The sequence below is a fragment of the Euleptes europaea genome, chromosome 13 (assembly GCF_029931775.1).
Source record: "Euleptes europaea isolate rEulEur1 chromosome 13, rEulEur1.hap1, whole genome shotgun sequence".
In the NCBI taxonomy this organism is placed as follows: Eukaryota; Metazoa; Chordata; class Lepidosauria; order Squamata; family Sphaerodactylidae; genus Euleptes; species Euleptes europaea.
Window position 1 is genome coordinate 7745626 of NC_079324.1, and position 13913 is coordinate 7759538.

At 44.8% G+C, this 13913-nt stretch overlaps 1 protein-coding gene across 1 annotated transcript in view; it reads right to left on the reverse strand.

Moving 5' to 3' along the window:
- Positions 1-13913, reverse strand: part of LOC130486467 (pre-mRNA 3'-end-processing factor FIP1-like) — a 55142-nt gene that overhangs the window by 23428 nt on the left and 17801 nt on the right. Inside the window, exons 4-7 of the mRNA XM_056859736.1 lie at positions 13589-13695; positions 8921-8979; positions 6722-6832; positions 4077-4207 (exon numbers count right to left, since the gene is read on the reverse strand). Of these exons, the coding sequence (XP_056715714.1) occupies positions 4077-4207; positions 6722-6832; positions 8921-8979; positions 13589-13695 (408 nt within the window). The remainder of the gene's footprint in view (positions 1-4076; positions 4208-6721; positions 6833-8920; positions 8980-13588; positions 13696-13913) is intronic.

Here is a 13913-nt window from a genome sequence, read left to right on the forward strand (position 1 = left end):
GGTACACATACAATGCTATATGCCAGATTAGAAAATATCTGGAATTTCTGAAACATGTACTTATATAAGAGAATGTAAGACATGATGTATACAAATGAATATTAATGAAATGGAATGTATGTTTCTTTACTTGGTTCTTAACCCACGAGTGTTCAGGTGGTTGAAGGGATGTCTGCTACTCACTTTTCTGTTCCTCATTATGCTATTATGAGATTATTGTACTAAGGACAAACAGTTGTCTGCTGGATAGACAAACTGAAACCTGGGCAATTATGATCATAATTACAGGAGCGTTTGTCACACCCTAAGTAGTGGGTAAGTGGAGCGAAAAAAGGACAGAATGACATGTAGTATGATTGAACTCCTATTTGTTCCCCAATGTGTAATTACTAAGTAAATATCATGCATTATAAATATGACTGAAAGAAAATATACAATGATTCATTGTAAAAATATTTCGTTTTTATCTCCAAATAGAGTAAAGGAATCTTGGTGTCTAGGAATTTGGATAAGGTTCAGCTGATGTTACTCAGACCAATAATAATGTTCAGAAACATGAAGATATTTTATATAAGTATATGCTATACTTTTCAGAAAGTACAAGTGTTCTAGATCTTACTTTCCAGCAGATGTGAAAGAAGAATTTGGTGAAATGCCATCACCAGCCTGAGGTCATCTGAGAATAATGGACTATATATGTTTGAAGAAAATAATTGAACAATGATCTGAAGAGAATATTTTGAAGAGTTGTGAAAACCACATAGTGGAACATAATATGGTGGAACACAGCCCAAAGGGATCATTGTTAAAGAAGTAAGTAAAACTGTATTTACTCCACAGCTATAAACAACAGACAGATGTCTAAGGCCTACTGTATCTGAACTGTATTGGAATCCATCTGCTACATAAGATGTGCAGCTGAAGAAGAGGATATACAGAGACTAACCTGATGAGTCTCTGATTGAATTGGCAGAAAAAGTCACCCCCCAGAATAAGTGACTAACTCTGATCTGGAACCTACCCCTGCTTGGTGACTCGACAATGGTTATCTACACCAATTATCAGAAGCAGGTATTGATGTCTGAAAAATGATGTGATATATGTTATGCGTGAAAACAACTGTTTATCCATCCAACCCATTTATATACTCAGAAGCAAGTATACCTCTAAGCTTGTGAGCAATTGATGTTTTGGGATACCACCCAGTATGTGTACATCGGATTGCAGCAAGTCAAAACCTTTGCACGGAGGACTTTTGAGATAAGGACTCTCATGATAGACCTTTATGAGTTTGAGGCAAACTCCCCAGAGACTGTCTAAAATGCAAACTTATATGGGCTGGAGGAACTGATGATACCATAAATGTGATGAATCAATATTCATGTCAGAAGAAATATGGAAGAAACAACCATATCAACCATATTCGTCATTCAACAAAGGATTGAAGACAGCCTTGATAAAGGTACAGTGAACTATTTTTCATATACTTTGCATCCAAGAAGAAAATGCAAGACTAGCATAAATGCTTTATGATAAAGAAGCAAGAAATAATGCTTTAGTATATTACAGTATATTCCAATGCCATTGGAAAAAGAATTAAAGATCAGTGAGTCTGTATGATGGAAGCTCCATATACAAGAGAAGCTGGAAGCTTTAACCTCATTCTATCCTAAGGAGAGGGACTTCAGGCCCGAACCGCGACAACCCAGCTGGCTTCGTGTGAGAGAGTGGGGAAACAAATCCAGTTCACCAGATTAGCCTCCGCCCACTCATGTGGAGGAGTGGGGAATCAAACGCGGTTCTCCAGATCAGAGTCCACCGCTCCAAACCACTGCTCTTAACCACTAAGCCACACTGGCAATCTTAAAAAAAAAAAAAAAAAAGGGATCCCTACAAGCAGCAAACTAGCACACCAGGCTCCAGGTCAGATCCTTCCCTATTGTGCTAAAGGTCTGATTTCAAGGAAGTTGCATTTTTTTTTTTAGAAATATGCAGGAACATTTAAAAAACCCACACACCCCTCACAGTCTGAAATGGCACAATCCATTGTACCCCCCCCCCAAAGAATGTCAGCAAAGACACTGAGTTCTTTCTCTCTACCCATAATGCTGCACTGAACTTATTCTTATGCCACAACAACCTCTCCCATTGCCCACCTCCTCCAGACATTCGGGAGGAGAACTAAGGCACAGCTACCATTTGAGGCAGCAGTCACACGTTCATAAATGTACCCTTCAGCTTGGCCCCCAAGAACTTCAGGGCAGTCTTTTCCCTTTTCCCCACCTCTTCTGGCAGCCATGTTGTGCTTGTGCTCACAACTCCGTGTCACAATCCCAAAAGTGCCCACAGGCTCAAAAAGGTTGGAGACCCCTGTTCTACACAGAAGCCAGTGTGTAGCCAAGGCCCAACTCCAAAGGATTTGCCATTTTATCCTTGGTTTTAGCTGGGGATGCTACCAGGGTCATCTAGTCCAACCCCCTGCACAATGCAGGAAATTAACAACTACCTACCCCCCACATCCCCAGTGACCCCAACCCTCCCCCCACCATGCAGGATCCCACAATCAAAGCACTCCCAACAGATGGCCACCAGCCTCTGCTTAAAGACCTCCAAAGACGGGGACTCCACCACCCTCCGAGGCAGCGCATTCCACCATCGAACAGCCCTCACCGTCAGGAAGTTCTTCCTAATGTTTAGGTGGAATCGCTTTTCTATTAGTTTAAATCCATTACTCCGTGTCCTAGTCTCTGGAGCAACAGGGAACAAGCTAGTTCCCTCATCAACATGACATCCCTTCAAATATTTAAACATGGCTATCATGTCTCCCCTCAACCTTCTCTTCTCCAAACTAAACAAACCCAACTCCCTAAGTCTCTCCTTATAGGACATGGATTCCAGACCTTTGACCATTCTGGTCACCCTTCTCTGGAAAGGAAATTATAAATAATTAAAAATTAGTATTTGATCAAGAAAGAAAGACATTCAAAAACCAAGATGAACATTTGGGCCAGAGTGCCCAGTGGAGTAATCAAATCATCATCATCATCATTTATTTATTACGGTCAAAGACCAGCTTACACAAAAAGAAATATAATAAATAATTAAAAATGTCTAGTATTTGATCAAGTAAAACAAAAATTTAGTTACAACAACTCTTGGTAAAAAGGTCTGTTTAACATAAAAGACATTATGACAGCTTCTTCTGCCTTATTACACATGCCCTGGCACAGAAACTTGCAACCTGATAGGTAATATCTTTAACAGAATATCTTTAACAGAATCATCTAATAACAAAGCAGCATGGCTAACTCGATCTCTATCTGGGAAGCTAGACAAAATTGGATCGATGAACATTTTACGTATGTCTTGATAAAACGGGCAGTGTAAAAGAACATGTTCAATTGTTTCCACCATTCCAGATTGACATGGACAGAGGTAGAGTCCATAAGGGAGACGGGCATATCTCCCTTCAAGAAGAGCAGATGGGAGGGCATTAAAGCGGGCCAAAGTAAAGGCTCTCCGATATTTAGGGTAATCTAAGGCATAGAGATAATTTGCAGGAGCCAAAAAATTAATACGATTCTCCACTACGGGAACTGAGTGAGCCCTTGATCTGTCAGCTTGGAGGGCGGTGCCCCAAAGGCTCTGTTTAGCTATAGTTTTTGCTCCTTGATAGCCAAGAGTAATCAAATCAACCAATTAGTAATCCCTTGCCTGCTAGCTGATTCTCAGCAGCTTCTGCTGCAGCCAATGGCACCTGCCGTCCTTCTCTGCTCAAGGGGATTTTGGCCTCCCAGCCTTTAACAGTCTTTTATGACTGTTGGAGAACGATTCTTCCCTCACGGCTGCTACCCAAGTTCCTTTCACTGCAAATGCTGGGGGTCAAATACTGGACTGCCTGCTCACAAAGCATGCACCCTTCCACTTGGCTACAGCCTCCCAGGCCACTGCTACACCACTTTCAAATCTGTAAGCCAGTGATCCCCTATGCGCCAAGTGAGCCCGCGCACTTCTTAGCCAGTGAGGATTGGAAACAAAACCCCTCCGGACTGGCTGCCTCCAGCTTCTCTTCTTACCATGATCTTATTCTCTGTGTTGACAGGGGCCGAGGGCTCCAGGCCTAGCTGAAGCCGACGCTGCTTCTCACAGTAGGCTTTCCACGTTTCCTCGTTGAACCCATAGTTGAAATAGTCAGAGAGGTCAGCACCTGGGAACAAGCAGGAAAGGTGAGGAAGGGGAAGTGGCCCGAGGGCTGAGTTAAAGAAGAATGGGTGTACTGTTACAGCATGGTCTGTACTGTTACAGTTTGTAGAGGAAAAACACTTTAAAAATCCCTTGTGTTAAGACACAGGAGGGAAACAGGCAGAGCCTAAGCAAGTGGAAACTTAATAGGATGATGCTAAAATGTCATTTTCTACTTGTAGTGACTTTTTAAACATTCTCAATCAATTAATTGGTCTCCCTCCTGAATTGCCACAGTCTATTCCACCACCTCATGCTCCTACATACGGAGATCTGTTCTCAAGTCTGCACATTGTTCCTAAAGAATTTAAAGCTAGTGCAGGGAAATTAATCCTGGACTTGGCACAGTAGAAAATAGCAAGAAACTACTGTGGTACACCATTGACACAACGACAGTGTTCTTATCTGAAGTGAATATCATTTGGGAAGTTTCAATGCCGGAAGCAGCTCAAAAACATCCACAGGAAAACGGAGGTGGGGTTATGCAAATAAGATAAGTTTGTTGATTACAGTAGCAGGGGCTGTGGAAATTTGGCGACTGGAAAAGCATCGACTTAAGTTTAACATTTTAAACAATAGGCTGAGTCAGATTATTGGTGGCGGTGGACAGTGCTGTCAAGTCGCAGCCAACGTATGGTGATCCCAGAGGGTTTTCAAGGCAAGAGGTGCTCAGAGCTGGCTTGCCATTGCCTGCCTCTGCATATTGACCCTGGGCTTCTGTGGTGGCCTCCCATCCAAGTACTAACCAGGGCTGACCTTACTTAGCCTCCCAAGATCTGATGAGACCGGGATAACCTGGGCCATCCAGGTCAGAGCAAGCCAACAAAAAAAGAGGCAACAGAAAAAGAGGAAGAATGGAAGAACGCTTAGGGATGACATCTGTTTGCGGGGGAAAGTCCCTTAGAACAGGCAGATCAGTGTAGGGTTCAAGCAGCCCACATTTCTAACAGTATGGGGCCCTGCCCTTCCATTTGATCTTAATTCGGCTCCATGTAGTTTTCACAGACTTTATGGTCAGCTTGGGGATTCATCTCCTTCTTCAGGCTCAGACTGTCCTCTCACTGGGGCACTCTCCACTTGCGCTTTCCAACACAGCAGCTGGGGACTGCAGTGACCAGAAGACCATCCATTGCCTGGAGGGTCAGGGGTTCCTAGCAAGTCATGAGAAGAGCTGCCTCGCCTTGCCCTGACCAATCATCTCAGCACACTCACAGACTGGAAAAACATGAGGAATTCCACTTCCACAAGCTCCACCTCACCAAGCTCAACAAGAAGCTCCCTGGGGACTGGATCCCTCTAGGTGGGATTCATGGCTTCACAAGGCTGCTGCTCCTCTGGCAGTCAGCAGCAACTCCAGAGGGAACAGGGAGATCGGGCTTTCTTAGTCCACCTGTCACTCTGAGACACCAGGCGTAACTCAAGATTGTACTTTCCCCCTACTCCTAACTGGGCTAGATGGAGTGGGGGGGGGCACAGTGAGGTTTCACCCCTCAAATTTCCTTTTTTCCCTTTCACTGGCTGGCTGTTAAGTAGAGCCACCGTAATGTCCTTGATAACTGCCTTTTAATCCTGATATACAGGCCAGGGTGAAGAATCTCTCCATCCAGAATCAAGGGTGGGGTCTGAAAGACTAACAGTGGGGGTTCCAGCCCCCTCCCCCTGCTTCCCACCAGTGGCTGGTCCCAGGCTATGTCCAGGGTGGGGGTAGGTCAGGCACACTTGCCTCAACAAAAGCTAAAAAGTGTGCACAAAGGCTGCAGCTTCTCTGATTCAAATGGGATGCGTCCTGACCAAGTAACCAGCTTGAGCTTTGGCATCCAACCCTCTTAAATATCTCCTTATAATATTATTTTTGCAAAACTTGAGAGACTTGATTTGGCTAGTAATTTCAAAACAGAATTTTTTTTTTCAAAAAAGAAAATGCCCAGTGAACCCCCAAAACTTACACAAAACCTCATCGATCTGTCAAAAGACATTAACAACTTGTTTTGGATGGTTCAGAAGTTAACGTCATTGTTTTACTGTCAATGATCATCTAATGTGTTTTTGTGACCTACATTACTATCAAACCCAGGTGATGCTTAAAGTTATCTTGCTGAAGATAGCGCCTTAAAAATATTTGTCTTTGGCTGAGGGAAGAGAGGAGGGTTTTGTCTCCCTGCTCACTGCAGGCTCCCCCCTTCCCAACCCACATTACTATTCCTCTGTGTGGGTCTCACCATCCCAGGAACGATCTTTCTAGTGGTTGGCAGGGATTGCAGGAGCCGAGAGGAATGCAGGAAATCCAGCACACTCTGCTAGTTACAACCCGTTCTTCTGCTACTGACTTTCACTGGCTGAGGGGATTCTGGAGGAGGTCTCTGAGTCACATCTTCCTGTCCATCCACCCCCTCCCCACACCCCCAGTACCAGTGATGAGACACAGCCAAAAAAAGAAATCTACTGGTAATATTTACCACAAGAAACTTTGAGGCCCCACCTGGTTTCCTCCACGGTTTGTCTTCAAACGATTCTAAATCCACTTCTATTACAGGCAAGCCGCTTATATTCCCCGCAGCCTCTAAATCAATACCTTTGGGTTGCAGCTTGGCTTTGAAGAAAGAGAAACAGACTGTTAGTGCTAAGACTTCGCCTCTGAGCCATTAACTCAGCGGACACATTTTTCCACTTTAGAAAGCCCACCCAAGGCAAGGCCCCCAATACGGACCTTCTGCCCATTTCCCTGCTCAACCACAGCCAAGGTTTCTGTTGAAGTTCTTCTCCAACTCAGCTTATTATTCAAAAGAACCGTGGGTTTGGGTTTGACTGACAGCAGAAGAGGAAGGGAGGGAGAGAGAAACTTGGTCCCAGGCTGGCAACATGTGGGGGCTAACTGGCATGGTCAGGCATCCTGAAACAGCCTCTATTATCTTTTCCCACTGTTCATTTTAGACTGCAGGCTTCTTGGGGGGCAGGGACCTCTCTGCTTAGAAATGCCAAACCACCACAATACACCACCAATAAAGATTTATTATTATTTTACAAATAGATGCATCCAAAACCTGAGGAATGCACCAGACGGAAGCAAACTGGTCACAGGGCAGCCCAGTGAGATTTAGCACTGAACGAGCTATTTCTGGTTTCTTCCCTAAGAGGAACACCCTTACAGACTCTGCTCTGTACAGGATTCCTGCAATAAATTCATGCCTGGAGAATCCTACAAGCATGAGGCAGCCAAGGATTGTCATGGGGACCCACGGCAAGGAGCCCCTAAGGCCATCCACTTCCCAGGTGACACACTTTGTTTCTGGGCCTAATTCCAAGTGTTGGGGCTGACCTATGAAACCCTAAAGGGCACAGCACCAAGAAACCTGCCTGTGACCCAAGATCTGCTAGTAGGACCCTGCTCTGTGGGACCCTACTCTGTGGTACCTGCACTGGCAGAGCTCTTGCAACTGTAGGAATCTATGTGATGCACTTTGAGCATTAAAAAGCTGTAAAATGATGATTACAGTTGCAATTTGCTCAACACCTCAGGAAAGTGAGAAGATGCCATCTTCCTCCACTTAACAAGATCAGGACTAAGGCCGACACAAACAAACTGCGCAGCTCACCTAAGGCAGGCAGGGAGTTAAGCGGCAGAGAAGAAAATGGAACTTCCTCCCCCACAGTGACTTTTCTGTCCCTCATTCATCGGGCCAAACTAAACATGACAACGTTCTTGTGGCCGCCATGACGCTCCTGTCACATTTAGTTTGGCCTTAGACACTGCATCAAGGGAAGGTAACAGAATTTCTGGGAGACAACGACACATGAGGAGCAGCAAAATTGATGTCAAAGACACTGGGCAGATGTAACCGTGATTCATCTAGCCACAGTGAACCATTGGGAATGGCCTCACTAACCCGCTCATCCCCAAAGCAATGCCCTCCTTCATTCCCCTCTGTTCTTGGAGATAAATATCATATGTAAACCATCAATCTCAACAACAATAACAAAATAATCTCCTTTATTGGCATAAAATCAAAATATGGGGTGTCTGCATAGTAACATAGAATTGTTGCAGTTGAGCATTTCTGACAAGGATACAGCACAATAAATAAAAGGATGGCCGAATTAATAAAATCCCTCTACTTAACTTGCTGACGAGCGTTCATAGCAAGTCTCAGAAATCGTGCTACTTTCTCCAGTATAGCAGGAGAGTGATTATTCAGCAAGAAAAGAGCATTAAGACAATGTCAATAATGCAAACAATGGTTTATGGCTAACCCTGGTTAGTGCTAAAATCAGTGCACAAGTAACATTTGCCACAGTTAGCTCCAAGAGAAGAAAGGGGGGGAAATCTGTGTGAGAAGACAGCAGGAAGAGAACTAATGTGAGCCCAGGGTACATTCCTGATCTCTGTGAGAAGGAAATCAGAAAATGTTGCACCTCCAAATAGATCTATTGGGATCACGCTCAAGGTCAGCTGGCTCCCTGCAAGCCCCCACATACCATTTTGTAACCTAGGATGAGGGTGGGAACATTCCTGGAGAAGCAGAGACTGAAGGAAACTCCCCAAAAGGTGTTCACCCCCACTTCAGGAAGGTGCCCCCATGATGCTGTGTGGTTCAGAAGGGAACAGTTTCTTTGGATAGCTAGATGGAGCCCAACAGGACAGAACTGGGTGACAATGAAGACAGAATAACGTGACCAATACCTGAAGCAGATGCTCCGTAGCCTCGACCTGTTTTTAGATTCAGATTCATCGGAGTTCCCCTAGAAACAGGAAAAAACAAATCTGGAAATGTGGGTTGCCTGCTGGTTCCCTGACATGGTGAGCCACGATATTTTGCACCGACTGAGGGGTATTTTCAAGCAGGGTACTGAAGCTAGAAGGTTAATTGGTCCTTCAACACGGCTCTTCCACATGAGGATCAGCACGGGTCCGGGACATGCCATTTTACTGTTATTTTTATTTACTTTATTTATATCCCACCTTTCTCCCCAATGGGGACCCAAACCAGTTTACATCATTCTCCTCTCCTCTGTTTTATCCTCACAATGACCCTGTAAGTTAGGTTAGGCTGAGAGTGTGTGACTGGCCCAAAGTCACCCAAGCAAGCCTCCGCAGTAGAGCGGGGATTCAAACCTGGGTCTTCCCTGACACTGTAACCACTACACCATGCTGGCTCACAGCACGAACTGCTTTTTGAACTGCTCCTCCATGCATGAAGATCCATCTATATTGAGCCCTTCCGCCCCTTCTTCCTGACGTGGTAAGTCTTCAGTTTGGAGGGAGCCTTCAAGCAGAGAAAAACATTCCATCATGCAACCTCTCCCTCCTGTAGTCTGAAGTGGTGCGGCCCAAGCAAAGGTTGACCACCGCAGGGAGAATTGGGTCAGAACTGCAGCATAACCCCGCCTTCAGTTTAGCACTGTCCACGACTGTGAAAACAGCACCAAACCATCCAGAGGCAAACTTAAGTGTTCCCACCATAGTCGCACGGCAGCAAAATAAGGCTACCCACAGATCACCTTCAGGGATAAGAACATCAGAAAATAAGACGAGCCCTGCTGGATCAGACCAGTGAGGGTCCATCCAGTCCAGCATCCTGTCTCACGCAGTGGCCAACCAGTTCCTCTAGAAGGCCAACAACAAGGCACAGAGGCCGAGGCCTTCCCCTGATGTTGTCTCCTGGTGCTGGTATTCTGAGGTTGACTGCCTCTAAATAGGGAGGTTCCCTTTAGTAACCATGGGTAGTAGCCACTGATCGACCTCTCCTACATGAACCTGGCTAATCCCCTTTTAAAGCCAACCTATGCCTGTGGCCATTACTACATTCTCTTGCAGATAATTCCACATTTTAATCACTTGCTGTGTAAAGAACAATTTCCTTTTGTCTGTCCTGGATCTACTACCCATTAGCTTAATTGGACCCCCTCAAGTTCGAGTATTTTGAGAGACCGAGAAAAGTTTTGTCAACTCTCTCCACCTTGTGCATAGAGTATGAACCTCTATCATGTCCCTTCTTGGAATTTACAATCTTGGGGAAAGGAAAAACTATACATAGTCAGACATATAGGTCAGAATTTAGGAGAGCAAATTTTAACAAACTTAAACTTATGCTGGGTAAAATCCCATGGTCAGAAATACTTAAGGAAAAGGGAGTTCAAGAAGGGTGGGAGTTTCTTAAAAATGAAATACTGAAGGCGCAATCACAAACCATTCTGATGAGAAGGGAAAATGGGAGGAGCCTAAAGAAGCCAGGGTGGCTCCATAAACAGCTTTTTAAAGAGTTGAGAAATAAAAAAGATTCCTTTAGGAAGTGGAAGGAGGGCCTTATAACCAAAGAATAATATAAACAAATAACTAGTGCTTGTAGGGAGAAGGTTAGGAAAGCTAAAGCTCGGTATGAGTTTAGGCTAGCGAGAGATGCTAAACACAACAAAAAAGGGTTCTTTTCCTATATACAAGGTAAGAATAAGAACAAGGACAAGATAAGCCCACTGCAGGGACAGGAAAGTGACATTGTAACAGAAGATGAAGAGAGCATAACTCCTCAATTCCTACTTTTCCTCAGTCTTTTTTTGCGAGGGAAGCGGTGCTCAACATGGCATAAACAGAACACATGATCAGGGAAGGGATTTGCAGCCTAGGATTGGCATTGGGGTTGTGCACAAAACACCAAGTTTCTTTAAATGAAACAAAGTCCCCAGGGCCAGATAAATTGCATCCAAGGGTACTCAAAGAACTTGCAGATACCATTTCTGAGCCTCTGTCCATTATTTTTGAGAAGTCTTGGAGAACAGGTGAAGTGTCAGAAGATTGGAGGTGGGCAAATGTTGTCCCCATCTTCAAGAAGGGGAAAAAGGAGGATCTGGGTAACTACCGACCCATCAGCTTGACTTCTATACCAGGAAAAGTTTTAGAACAAATCATCAAACAGTCAGTCCTTGAGCCTTTAGAAAAGATGGATCTGATTACTAAGAGCCAGCACCGGTTTCTCGAGAACAAGTCGTGTCAGACTATCTTATCTCCTTTTTTGAGAAAGTTATTACCTTCCTGGATCAGGGGAATGCTGTAGACATAGTTTATCTTGATTTTAGTAAGGCTTTTGATAATATTCTTGTTGACAAATTGGGAAAATGTGGTTTAGATCCTGTTACTGTTAGGTGAATCTGTAATTGGTTGACAGATCGCACGCAAAGAGCGCTTGTTAATGGTTCCTCATCCACTTGGAGAGGAGTGACTAGTAGAGTGCCTTAGGGATCAGTTCTGGGCCCTGTGTTGTTCAATATCTTTATACATGATTTGGATGAAGGAATAGAGGAGATGCTTATTAAATTTGCACATGATACTAAATTGGGAGGGGTAGCAAATATGGTAGAAGACAGAGCCAGGATACAGGATGATCTTGACAGGCTGGAGAATTGGGCTAAAACCAATAAAATGCATTTCAGCAGAGGTAAATGTAAAGTTCTGCATTTAGGTAGGAAAAAATTAAATGCATAATTCTAGGATGGGGAGACTTGTCTCAGCAGTAGTGTGTGTGAAAAGGATCTTGGGGTCTTAGCAGACCAAACATTGAACGTGAGTCAGCAGTGTGATGGGGGAGCTAAAAAGGCAAATGTGATCTTGGGCTGTATCAACAGAAGTATAGTGTCCAGATCACGCAAAGTGATGGTATCACTTTACTCTGCTCTGGTTAGACCTCACCTAGAGTATTGTGTTCAGTTTTGGGCATTGCAATTTAAGAAGGATCTAGACAAGCTGGAATGTGTCCAGAGGAGGGCAACAAAGATGGTGAAGGGTCTGGAGACCAAGTCCTATGAGGAAAAATTGAAGGAGCTGAATATGTTTAGCCTGAAGAGGAGACGACTGAGAGGGGATATGATAACCATCTTCTAGTACTTGACGGGCTGTCATATAGAGGATGGTGCCGAGTTGTTTTCTGTAGCCTCAGAAGGTCGGACCAGAACCAACGGGTTGAAATTAAATCAAAAGAGTTTCCGTCTAGACATTAGGAAGAATTTTCTAACAGTTAGAGCGGTTCCTCAGTGCAACAGGCTTCCTCGGGAGGTGGTAAGCTCTCCCACCATGGAGGTTTTTAAGCACAGGCTAGGTGGCCATTTGTCAGCAATGCTGCTTCTATGACCTGAGGCAGATCATGAGAGGGAGGGCACCTTGGCCATCTTCTGGGCATGGAGTAGGGGTCACTGGGGGTGTGGTGAGGAGGTAGTTGTGAATTTCCTGCATTATGCAGGGGGTTGGACTAGATGACCCTGATGGTCCCTTCCAAATCTATGATTCTATGAGTCTAAGTTGCCTCTTTTCTAAACTGGAAGGTCCCACATTCTTCAGCCTTTCTTCTTAGGGAAGGTGTTCCATCCCCCTTAGGAGATTCCTCTGAACACACCAGACACAATTAAATGTTTTTAAATGTAAAACTACCCCTCCCCATAGCAGAGTGAGCTTGCTTTTTGCTGTCCAGCAGCCTTGAAATGCTGGGGGAAGTTGAGTGCTGAGTACTGTCCACCTAGTCCGAAACTTATTGGGAAAGTGGGCCAAAGCACCAGACTTCCAAGGTTCCAAGTGAATTCAGCTGGAAGCTACTTGTCTAGCCCACAAGATCAGCACCAGCACAGTCTTGCTTAGTGAGAGCGACACCATTTCTAAATCACTTCCCTCCCCACAAGCCCTCAGTTCATGGCTTCCTTACAAATGCACATAACTGTGTTCTCCAGATCCCAAGCAGATGGTCAGAGAATGTAGAAATATACATGGGCAATGGGTGGTGATGGTGGAAATCTCACCCACCGGACCCCGGACCCCGTCCCTTGGCTGACCTCGAGCACAGCACATGCATGATCCTGTTTCCAAGAGTGTCTTTGCATGTTCACTGTTGAAAAGTGGGAAAACATTCATATTGATGCATGTTTGGTGTGTAGGACCCTGGGCGACCAACAGGAAAAATATGTGAGACTTGGAGATAGGGAGGGGGCAGAACTACTGGATTGGATCACTAGGCCCCCACCCTGCATCCATATACTTCAGTGGACATTATCCACCCACACAGGATCTGGAGTCTGACTCAGCCCTGGTTGCTCCAAGCTGCTGCTCTCCAGGCTCTCAGGCAGAGAGACGTCTTTGCCAGAGTTGCTGCCGAGATCCTTTAACTGCCAGGGACTGAACTTGGGACCTTTTGCAAGCAAGGCAGGGATACCTCCCCAAACAGATCCTGGAGGCAGGTCTGCATCTTACATGGAAAAACAAAAAAAGCTGTAACATGCCTTGAGTTCATGAGGTGGAGAAATAAACAGGAAGTAAATTAAACTCAGAAGTAAAGAATGAACCTAGAACAGGCAAGAAGGCCAAGGTGCCTACATGTAAGATGGGGCGCAGGTTTTGATGTTACCAATGGTGACTCGGATATCATCATCGTCACTGTCACTCTCACTGTCTTCCTCGTCATCTTCGCCACTGGGAAGAGCCTAAAACAGACACACAACAAGCGTGTTTTTCCTCATCCCTTGTTTCTCTGATATCTGCATCTCAATGCCGGCATTGTAGTATTTGATAGCACTGCTTTACGCCTGATATTATCAGGACCGCTTCCATGTATTCAGAATTCCAGTACCCTCTCTCTGCTTTCACCCTGTTTAAGGTTTCAGTTACTTCCTCTGAAGTTGAGTAAGACACCTCATCGCCT